This window comes from Octopus bimaculoides, chromosome 3 (assembly GCF_046866305.1).
Source record: "Octopus bimaculoides isolate indiv1 chromosome 3, ASM4686630v1, whole genome shotgun sequence".
Classification (NCBI taxonomy): Eukaryota; Metazoa; Mollusca; class Cephalopoda; order Octopoda; family Octopodidae; genus Octopus; species Octopus bimaculoides.
Window position 1 is genome coordinate 46004243 of NC_142930.1, and position 12459 is coordinate 46016701.

Consider the following 12459-nt stretch of genomic DNA (forward strand, 5'->3'; position numbering starts at 1 on the left):
TCTCAGCATTCTGAGTTCAAACCCATCCAATGTTGACTATGCCTTTCATTCTTTTGTGTCAATAAATGAATTCTGGCCAAAATATTCTACCTGTCTCATGTTCAAACTGGCCAGATCCAGCCTCTCACATCTACCCTACAATGACATTCTAAAAATAAGCAATCACATCATTGTAAACTCAGCGCTATAATTTAATGCAGAATTAATTCAAAGCAATGTGAATAAATAAGCATTACATCTGACAGAATAATCGGAATGCTAAAGGGTTAAAGCTAAGAAACGTTTTAATTTTTTTTTAGGGTGTAGTGGGTTTACATCTGTATTCTGATATAAATGTAACTAATTTACCTGATATTCTCTTAATCCCTTTCAGTTATGGGCCACGGGAAGTTACACGCCGAGAGGAATTTAGTATGAAAGGTCAACTGACATGTGAGTTAAAGTTTGCTACATTCTCATGCAAACTTCGCCGACAACATCAACCTGATAGTCAAGAAAAAGATTACTCTATACAATTACTTGAGGCACTTGAACCAGCAGTTTGTTTGGTAATTAATATACTGTATATTAAAATGTTGATTATTTTATATGGTTTCAAATGAAATATTTAAAGGGTAGAAGTATGGTGAATTGAATCATATTCTAATATACCAGCAGTATTTGTCTTCATTAACCCCAAAGTATTGAATTCAGAATGTGCTAAAGAACCTTTCTAAATTTAAGGCATTTTATTTGGCACTCCATTAATTCTGCCATCTACTTCTCTTGAAGTTGTCAAAAGATTAAAACATGAAAAACTGTTAATTTTGATCAATATATTGTTAGTGCAACTAATTCATTAGAAAGTGATTCAGAAGATTTATGTTAAACACACTAATTCACAGCTTTTGATTTTGGTATTAACTCCTTATTGTAGACAGTATGTGTGTTGGATGCCATCTTATTACATAATTACTGAAAAACAGAAAAATCATATTTGCAGGGGAGTGGACTCTTAGAGGAAAAGTAATTACTGAGTATTTAATTTAACAATCCTTCTCTGGATTCAAATTTTGTAACACAAACTAATTTATATAAGTTTTAACAACAAAATTTTACATGGACTCTGGTTCATCATCATCATTTAATATCTGTTGTCCATGCTGCCATGGTTGGATGGTTTGACCAGGGCTGGCAAGTTGGAAGGCTGTACCAGACTGATTTGGGCTTCTACAGCTAGATGTCCTTCCTAATGCCAACCACTCCAAAAGTGTAATAGGTGCTTTTATGTGTCACCATCACTGGTACCATTTGCATGACACCAGTATCTGCCATGACTGTGATTTTACTTGGCTTGATGGGTCTTCTCAAGCATGGCATAATGCCAAAGGTCTCGATCATTTGTCATTGCCTCCATGAAGCCCAACACTCAAAAGGTGCTTTTCACATGTCACCAGCATCAGTCACCTTGCCTCCATGAAGCCCAATGCTCAAAAGGTGCTTTTTATGTGCCACCAGTACGGGTGCCAGTTACATGACACCAGCATCAGCCATGACTATGATTTCACTTGGTTTGACAGGTCTTCTCAAGCACAGCATATTACCAAAGGTCTTGGTCACTAGTCATTGCCTCCATAAGGCCCAAAGTTGGAAGATCATGCTTCACCACCTCTTCTCATGTCTTCCTGGGTCTACCTCTACCACAGGTTCCCTCCACAGTTTAAAGATTGGCACTTCTTTACACAGCTGTCTTTGTCCATATGCATCACATGACCATATCAGTACAGTCATCTCTCTTGCATGCTACATCTGATGCCTCTTATACCCAACTTTTCTCTCAAGATGCTTACACTCTGTCATACATGCACACTGACATTGCACATCCAGCAAAGTATACTGGCTTCATTTATCTCAAGCCTACACATATCCTCAGCTGTCACAGCCTATGTTTCACTGCTTTTCACTCTGAGGGAGAGGCCCTTTGTTACCAGCATAGGTAGAAGCCCTCTGAACTTGGCCCAGCCTTTCCTTATTCTCACAGCTATGCTCTCAGAGCATCCACCTCCTCTACTAACTTGGTAACCTAGATAACGGAAGCTATCTACTACCTGTGGCTTACCCCACTGGCAGTTGATGGAGTATATTTTCGGTGTTTATTGTATCTGTACATCTTCCACATGCAAAAGCTATTTTCCCTGTTAACCTTCCTCTGATATTGCTGCACCTCTTATGTGTCGGTCAGCACACTTATCACAAAAATAAGAGGTGTGGGTTTGATTCTCACACATATTAATGCTCATTTTTTTTCCAATATGGGGTCCTATATGCATTTATATTAAATATCATCATCATCATAATCCGATTAGCCATTTTTCTGTGCTGGCATAAATCATTGGATTGTCTCGCTGCAAGGTTAAAAGGAGTTGTTGCCCTTGAAGTGGGTGAGTGAGTCGTGTGTGTGTGTGTGGCAGCTATAAACATGGTTATATATATGCAGCAACAAGTTATGAAGCTTTCACAGTGATAGCAATTGTCAGTGATCTTAAGAAATATTACGTCTAGTACAGTTTGTTGTGGTACATTTCAATTCAGTGGCAAATTTTTGCAAACAACTGACAATTTTATCTAATAAAGAGTCATATGCAGAATGAAAGATCTGGAAGTTTAGTCAATTTACACTATAGATCTATTGTCTTCTTACCATTGCTACTTAACATCTCTAAATATTTACACAACTTATATATATATAGGTAGCTCACTCAATCTCCTACCTACTACAACTCTTCCTCCCTTCTGATACCACTTTTCTTTCTTGCTATGCAGAACCATTTCATATGTTAGCCATTCTTCATCCATTAATATTGTTCTCTGCATCCACGTATTACAGTGGTTATCCCCCCCTCTCACTCAGACCCCTAAATTATCTCTTCTCATACATTATGTCATCTCTTTCTTTACCCTGCTTCTGCAGCCTACCAAAGCATATCTCTCATCCCTCTATCAACTGTATCATTGTTCCTATCCTGCTGCTAGATTCCCTCTACATTCCCCAAATCATACAGCTCCCACTCCCATATTGATCCACCTTTCAGCCCTACCCACTCTTTACAGAGGTTACCTACCTCTCCTATTTCCTCTTTCCCCCCCATACAGTCTAGCAAACCCCCAAGACACACTTCCTAGCTTCTTTGTCGCCATTCATTTCTAATAGTCATAGGTGCTCCCTTTCTTTTCCTGACTAATTTTAAAACACACGGTGCTCTAACCTTGTAACTCTTGAAAAACTCATACCTAAGCTTTTCATAAACTTTACAAATGCTAGGTCTTAGACACTCTACTTCTTTCACATAGAGATAGAGGCTCCATATTTGTAACACTGGAAAAACTGCATCTCCAAAGTCTAAAGTTTTTTCAGAGCCAGAAACTACTTAGTTCTGGACAAGGCAAGCATCATCCAACATTAGTGGACTGCTTGCATACCAAGGTTGAAGTAGCTGCTAAACACACAAATGTTATAGAACTCTACATGCCACAGTACAAGTAACTCATCTAGTCTTATTAAAAACTGCTGCTAGCAACCTTTCTAGTGTTAATGGCATGATAAAATAAACCAGAACATGATGTAAAATTGTTGGTGATAGGAAGGGCATGTAGCCATACTAGAAATCCTGCCAAATAAACCTGTCATACACAACAACAACAAAGATAAACAGTTTTCCTTTTTTGCTCTTTTGTTTGTTAGATAACAAAAGACTATGACAAGTGGAAAGATCCATGAATCCATACCAGCATGGAAAAATGGATGTAAAATGATAACATAGTCCAACTGATTGGCAAACTTTTAATCATTAAAATAGTATATCTATCCTTTGTTTCATATTTTATTACCAGTTCCTGCCACTTTCAACTAGCAAGAGTGGAGGCGCAATGGCCCAGTGGTTAGGGCAGCGGACTCGCAGTCATAGGATCGCAGTTTCGATTCCCAGACCGGGCGTTGTGAGTGTTTATTGAGCGAAAAACACCTAAAGCTTCATGAGGCTCCGGCAGGGGATGGTGGCGAACCCTGCTGTACTCTTTCACCACAACTTTCTCTCACTCTTACTTCCTGTTTCTGTTGTGCCTGTAATTCAAGGAGTCAACCTTGTCACACTGTGTCACGCTGAATATCCCCGAGAACTACATTAAAGGTACACGTGTCTGTGGAGTGCTCAGCCACTTGCACATTAATTTCACGAGCAGGCTGTTCCGTTAACTGGAACCCTCGACGACGTAAGCGATGGAGTGCCAACAACAACAACTAGCAAGTGATGTGCCACCCCACCCCCTTAACCTATCTCCTTCCACATGTCATCTCTACTGTTTTATTAGTATATGAACTATTTATTTTTCAGCATAAATTTCCAAAGGCACAAGTGAATGTATATGCAACAGTTCTAGAAAATGATGGCAGCAGTAAGTTATTAACTTTTGACTTCTTTATTGTACAAGTTTAAATTTTTCTGCAAGTTTAGTTCTTTAGTTTGTTTTCACCATTACAGCTGAGGCTGTACTGGAACACCAGTATTCTCAATGTAAATAATGTTTGCTCAGGTGTAATGTTATATAGAATGTGTTGGTTAACCATTTCTACCTTTTAGCACTTTTTAAAAATTACATTGGAATTTAGGTTTGCGTAAAATCAGATATTAAAATAAGATACAAGCTATAAACTGTCAGTTTTAATGGCAGGGTATGTAATAACTGGGACTCAGTTCTGCAAAAGAGTTTTTAAAGAAACTGGATAAAATTATACAAATCATCATCATCATCATCATCATCGTTTAACGTCCGCTTTCCATGCTAGCATGGGTTGGACGATTTGACTGAGGACTGGTGAAACCGGATGGCAACACCAGGCTCCAATCTAATTTGGCAGAGTTTCTACAGCTGGATGCCCTTCCTAACTCCAACCACTCAGAGAGTGTAGTGGGTGCTTTTACGTGTCACCCGCATGAAAACGGCCACGCTCGAAATGGTGTCTTTTATGTGCCACCCGCACAAGCCAGTCCGAGGGCACTGGCAACGATCTCGCTCGAAAATCCTACGGGAGCCAGTCAGGCGGTACTGGCAACGGCCACGCTCAAAATGGTGCATCTCATGTGCCACCCGCACAAGAGCCAGTCCAGGGGCACTGGCAACGATCTTACTTGGCTTGCCGGGTCTTCTCACGCACAGCACATTTCCAAAGGTCTCAGTCAGTAGTCATCGCCTCGGTGAGGCCCAATGTACGAAGGTCTTGCCTCACCACCTCAGCCCAGGTCTTCCTGGGCCTACCTACCTCTTCCACGGGTTCCCTCAACTGTTAGGGTGTGGCACTTTTTCACGCAGCTATCCTCATCCATTCTCACCACATGTCCATACCAGCGCAATCGTCTCTCTTGCACACCACAACTGATGCTTCTAATGTTCAGCTTTTCTCTCAAGATACTTACACTCTGACGGGTATTCACATTGACATTACACATCCAACGGAGCATACTGGCTTCATTCCTTGCGAGCTTACGTATGTCCTCAGCAGTTACAGCCCATGTTTCACTGCCATGTAGCATGGCTGTTCGTACGCATGCGTCATACAGTCTGCCTTTTACTCTGAGTGAGAGTCCTTTTGTCGCCAGCAGGGGTAAGAGCTCTCTAAACTTTGCCCAGGCTATTCTTATTCTAGCAGCTACACTTTCAGCGCACCCACCCCCACTACTAACTTGGTCGCCCAGATAGCGGAAGCTATCGACTACCTCTAGTTTTTCACCCTGGAATGAGATAGAAGTTGTTTCCTGTTTGTTTACAGTCTGAATGGGAGAAAGAGAGCCTGCCTTATGCCGACCCAATAGAGGGACCAGCTATCCGAGTTGATAGTACCAGGGTAGATAAAGCAATTAAGAGTATGAAGACCGGGAAAGCCCCCGGCCCATCAGGAATCACTGCAGAGATGCTCAAAATATCTGGCAGTGTTGGCTATAGCCTAGTCACCCGTATTACGAACCAGGTGATACACGAAGGAGTCATACCCTATGACTGGTGTAGCAGCATCATAGTCAACTGCTACAAAGGTAAAGGGGACGCTTTAGATACAAATAATTACAGAGGCATCAAGCTGTTAGATCAGGTTATGAAAGTTACAGAGAGGGTCATAGCCCAACTAATTAGAGAGCGAATCAATTTAGATGAGATGCAGTTTGGGTTCGTGCCAGGTAAAAGCACTACTGATGCCTTATTTCTAGTGAGACAGTTGCAAGAGAAATACCTAGCCAAGGATAAACCTCTGTACCTGGCTTTCGTTGACATGGAGAAAGCCTTTGACAGGGTCCCCCGATCCCTTATCTGGTGGTCAATGAGGAAACTTGGGATAGAAGAATGGCTAGTGAGAGCTGTGCGAGCCATGTACAGAGATGCGGCCAGTAAGGTGAGGGTTGGAAATGAGTACAGCAATGAATTCCGGGTAGAGGTAGGGGTCCACCAAGGTTCCGTCCTCAGCCCCCTATTATTTACCATAGTCCTCCAGGCAATCACAGAGGAGTTCAAGACAGGTTGCCCCTGGGAGCTCCTCTATGCTGATGACCTTGCCCTAATTGCGGAGTCACTATCAGAACTAGAGGAGAAGTTTCAGGTGTGGAAGCAAGGTCTAGAATTGAAGGGCCTTAGAGTCAACCTAGCTAAAACCAAAATCCTAATAAGTAGGAAGGTAGATAAAACACAAACCCCTTCAGGTAGATGGCCCTGCTCAGTATGTAGAAAAGGAGTAGGTAGTAACTCTATAAGATGTACCCGGTGCAAGCTATGGACACATAAGAGGTGCAGCAACATCAAAGGCAGGTTAACTAGCAAGTTAGTTTTTGTTTGTGGCAGATGTTCAGGTGCAATAAAGACTGCAAACAAACAGGAAACAACTTCTATCTCATTCCAGGGTGAAAAACTAGAGGTAGTCGATAGCTTCCGCTATCTGGGCGACCAAGTTAGTAGTGGGGGTGGGTGCGCTGAAAGTGTAGCTGCTAGAATAAGAATAGCCTGGGCAAAGTTTAGAGAGCTCTTACCCCTGCTGGCGACAAAGGGACTCTCACTCAGAGTAAAAGGCAGACTGTATGACGCATGCGTACGAACAACCATGCTACATGGCAGTGAAACATGGGCTGTAACTGCTGAGGACATACGTAAGCTCGCAAGGAATGAAGCCAGTATGCTCCGTTGGATGTGTAATGTCAATGTGAATACCCGTCAGAGTGTAAGTATCTTGAGAGAAAAGCTGAACATTAGAAGCATCAGTTGTGGCGTGCAAGAGAGACGATTGCGCTGGTATGGACATGTGGTGAGAATGGAGGAGGATAGCTGCGTGAAAAAGTGCCACACCCTAACAGTTGAGGGAACCCGTGGAAGAGGTAGGCCCAGGAAGACCTGGGCTGAGGTGGTGAGGCAAGACCTTCGTACATTGGGCCTCACCGAGGCGATGACTACGGACCGAGACCTTTGGAAATGGGCTGTGCGTGAGAAGACCCGGCAAGCCAAGTAAGATCGTTGCCAGTGCCCCTGGACTGGTTCTTGTGCGGGTGGCACATGAGATGCACCATTTTGAGCGTGGCCGTTGCCAGTACCGCCTGACTGGCTCCTGTAGGATTTTCGAGCGAGATCGTTGCCAGTGCCCCTGGACTGGCTTGTGCGGGTGGCACATAAAAGACACCATTTCGAGCGTGGCCGTTTTCGTGCGGGTGACACGTAAAAGCACCCACTACACTCTCTGAGTGGTTGGCGTTAGGAAGGGCATCCAGCTGTAGAAACTCTGCCAAATCAGACTGGAGCCTGGTGTTGCCATCCGGTTTCACCAGTCCTCAGTCAAATCGTCCAACCCATGCTAGCATGGAAAGCGGACGTTAAACGATGATGATGATGATGATGATGATTGCACCTGAACATCTGCCACAAACAAAAACTAACTTGCTAGTTAACCTGCCTTTGATGTTGCTGCACCTCTTATGTGTCCATAGCTTGCACCGGGTACATCTTATAGAGTTACTACCTACTCCTTTTCTACATACTGAGCAGGGCCATCTACCTGAAGGGGTTTGTGTTTTATCTACCTTCCTACTTATTAGGATTTTGGTTTTAGCTAGGTTGACTCTAAGGCCCTTCAATTCTAGACCTTGCTTCCACACCTGAAACTTCTCTAGTTCTGATAGTGACTCCGCAATTAGGGCAAGGTCATCAGCATAGAGGAGCTCCCAGGGGCAACCTGTCTTGAACTCCTCTGTGATTGCCTGGAGGACTATGATAAATAAGAGGGGCCTGAGGACGGAACCTTGGTGGACCCCTACCTCTACCCGGAATTCATTGCTGTACTCATTTCCAACCCTCACCTTACTGGCAGCATCTCTGTACATGGCTCGCACAGCTCTCACTAACCATTCTTCTATCCCAAGTTTCCTCATTGACCACCAGATAAGGGATCGGGAGACCCTGTCAAAGGCTTTCTCCATGTCAACGAAAGCCAGGTACAGAGGTTTATCCTTAGCTAGGTATTTCTCCTGCAGCTGTCTCACTAGAAATAAGGCATCAGTAGTGCTTTTACCTGGCACAAACCCAAACTGCATCTCAATACTTGAAAAAATCTTTTTCTTATAAAGGACTATTTATTTAGATGCCAAGAATATGCAATTTATATTCAAGTTAATCAGATTGATATACAAATATTCCTTCATTAAAAATGGATTAATTATGAATATATAGTAATCAGAAAATCTAATGTATTCAGGAAACGATGCAATGAATGAATGCAAAATAACTAAATCTTCCATTGGGTCAACCCAACAGGACTCCTTTTGAAGAATTTCTTTTATCAATGTTATACTTACAGTCATTGTTCAACACCCCTACTCCTTGCTAATTATTTTTGCTGTATCTTCTATCAAAACTGTTCTTCTACAGGAGGACATTCTTGAAACTATTTCCAATTTTTCTACACTTAATTATTGATTGAATGGATGTATACAGTTTGCTTAGTTCCTGTCCTTAAGTAAATTGTAACCATGCTCTCTCAAAACCAGCATTACAATATAGTTTATATAAAAAATATCTCTAGAACACTTTAAATCAGTGGTTCCCAACCTTTTTCAGCCCAGAGACCATTTTTTACTTGAAAAGATTTCTAGGGACCACTTCTACTTTTACTTTATGCTGTTCTATTTTCACACTAAGATACTTAATGAAAAGGCAAAATAGTCTATTTACACTTTAAAATTTATTTTATCAAACAAAAGATAAAATTAAAATTTTTTTTTAATAAACAATGATAAACACAAGATATCAAAATCATTTTTCATATAGTCGTTCATTTTTAGTCCATTCAGCTAGTGACTAGCTTGATATGGTGTTTCTGACACAAGATATCATAATCAATTTTAATGAACTCATTTAGTCTGAGTCTGATAGTTCCTCTACTGTTGACATCTAATTTATTTCTTTTTCTACTTAAAATATCTACAACAGCTGAAAATGCAGATTCCACCATCCGTGTGGTAGGGAAAGAAATGATGCTTGCTTCTCCATGTTGAAAAATATTTGGGTGTGATTTATCGATATGTAGGCAAAGACACCTTTTTTAACTCTTCTCCTCAGTTTCATATTCTCTTTCTAATCCAACATTTCAGCCAACTCAAAATTTTCATCTCCTGGCTCATAATTTTCTAGGTCTACAAACCAGAGTGGATAATCCATCTTTAATAAATCATTGTATCTTCTCTCAAAGTCTACATGAAGACATTCAAGCTAGGTAATGCATGCAGCAATGCATTTTGATGTAGGAACAGTGGTGTTAAAATTTTGAAATGATGCCAAATTTTTTTTTTCAAACTGTTTTTTCTAAAATTTTAATTTCCCCATATACTCTTTATCTTCTGAGAACAGATGACCAAATCTGATTTTCTACCTTGCAGCTCTAAGTTAAGCAGATCACTGTTTTAAAAATATCACTCAAGTTGAATATTTTTGATTTAAACTCAGAAGGTCTTTCCAAAATTTTCTTAGGTGTATCAGCTTGCTTCTTGGAGTTGTAGTGAGTCAGCTGACTCTTGAACATGAGAAAGTTTATTAGTGATTCCCACAAATTCACTAGTCTTTCAAGGCTCAGGCCTTTTGACAACCATCTTACTTCTGTGTGAAGCAATAGGGTTTTAAAATCTTCATCTTCACAGAATTGCATAAAAAAACTATTATTCACTGAGTTTGATTTGACAAAGTTAATTGCATGTATGGCAGTGTTGAGTACTTCTTCCCATGTGTCCTTCAATATTCTTAGCAACCAAATGCTGTCTATGGATAATGCAATGTGTATAAAAAATGTGAAGAGCAACTGATTTCATTCTAGAAACAAAGCCTTTCACTTTTCCAGTCATGGCTGCAGCTCCATCTGATGCAATGTTGATCAAATTAGTGAATGGAATATTTTTATTATTAAAATACTGCATTACTTCATTGAATATATCTTCTCCATTAGTAGTTTCAGACAAACTTTTAATGAATAACATTTATTCCCTTATATCATCTTCATGGATGAATCTGACATTGACCAGAAGGATAGCTTGGCTATGAATTGTGCTATTGTCAACCTGGTTAGAAAAATTTGTCTTTTGGAAAATTTCTATAATCTTCTTCTCAACAAAATTAGACATTTCATTCTGTCTTTTTGTAATTGTGTTATTTGAAAGTGGAATTGTACTCAGAGTAGATGCAGCATCTTTTCCCAGAACCTCATTTGCACAAGCTATCATAGCAGACTTGACAAGTTTCTTACCATAAATCTGAGGTGCTGCAACCTTGGCAATAATTTCAGAGACCAAATAACTTGGTTTGAGTGTCTTTGGTTTTTCAGTATTTATGTTCTTTACAAAGTCGGGTAGTTTGATTGGCTGTGTTTTCTTTTTATTCTCAAAATATTCCCTTACCTTTCAAGACACATTAGTTTTGAGTCTACAGATACAAAACCAAACATGATAAAATCTTCTTTGTAGTTCCTCAGTTTTGCCTTGGTTCAGACATTATTACAACTGATCTTAAAAAAAATAAAAGTAATAAATACTTTATTTCTATACATTAAAAGTATCAAATTTATTATTAAACAATATTGTGTAGTGATCTATTAAAAATATCAAATTCATTATGAAACTGTTGTGATTGTAAAATTTAAATTATGTAATTCTTGATTGTAATATATTATCGATTATATATTATACATCATTGATTCTTATGGAATAATTATTGAATTTTGTTTTATTATTATTATTCTGTCTTCATATAAATTATTATTAACTAACAGTGTCTTTATTATCAAAGAATTTTGTGTAGATCTGAAATGGCTTCAATTTTGTTATGGCTACGAATTCCCTGGGGACCACCGGTGGGCCCCAGGGACCACGTTGGGAATCACTGCTTTAAAACATTAATCAATTATGCCAGTGTAACCAGTTCATTTATTGTTAGATGTATTTCCTTGATTCTATTTTCATGTATTTTTAATCTAATGTGGTTGTCTGCCCTTAGTACTTTATTGCATTATCATAGAACAAATAGTTTCTATGAACTAGCTGATGATTCCTAAAGAAATTCTCATCAGATCACACTTTTATGGCATGTGTTGTTGGTGTTCTTTCTAATCCATACTCTTTTAACTCTGATGTGTCTTAGGTTCAATTTTGTCCCAACTCTTCTTCTATCAGTGACTGACTTGATATCACCTTCAGCAATACTTCAGCAACATGTTGTCCATGTGAGGTATGACTTTTATGAAACCTCCAATGACCCTGGAACAGTATTCATTAGTCATATCAGTCTTGTGTTTCACAGCATGGACACAATCACTGCACTTATCAAAAATATGATATTATATACCACCACACCTGAACATGAACAATATGCAACGGATCTTGTTCAAAACGGGGGCACCAGTATTTTCTTAACGAAACACTTTGAAACTTGGGACACTGGTAGAATGTGTCATATAAAACATCTTTTTCTCTTAGTCTTCTTAACAAAAAAAACGTACATTGCAAGTTATTTCATGTTAAAGTTGTCGTATTTCTGTAATTTCAACCAATGACTGACGTCCATTCAGCCGAATACATTAAGTGCTGACTACGTAAACAAACGATTCTCAGCGGTGATAAAATTATTATTTCCTTGTCAAAAAATGGCTGAAGCATATTGGCAGTAGCTAATAAACCTTTCTATTATAGGCACAAGGCCTGGTTTTTGAGGGAAGGAGCAAGTGGGTTAGGGTTAGGGAAAACGAATACACGTGTGTTGCCTCTGCAAAATGTCAGAAGTAATGGAGATTAAATACGCTTTACACCGCTTCAAGTGCCAAAGGAGTAAGTGTAAACAGCTGAATACTTGTCAGTGATTGGTTGAAATTATCGAAATAAGACAATTTTTTACATGAAATAAATCCGAATACAAAAATTT

General features: G+C 39.6%; 1 protein-coding gene across 3 annotated transcripts in view; it reads left to right on the forward strand.

The window, feature by feature from the left end:
• The window catches only part of LOC106882315 (exosome complex component MTR3), a 43084-nt gene that overhangs the window by 15538 nt on the left and 15087 nt on the right, over positions 1-12459 (forward strand). For all 3 annotated transcript variants that reach the window (XM_052966520.2, XM_014932949.3, XM_014932948.3), the window contains 2 exons: positions 374-548; positions 4371-4431. In XM_052966520.2, the coding sequence (XP_052822480.1) occupies positions 374-548; positions 4371-4431 (236 nt within the window). The remainder of the gene's footprint in view (positions 1-373; positions 549-4370; positions 4432-12459) is intronic.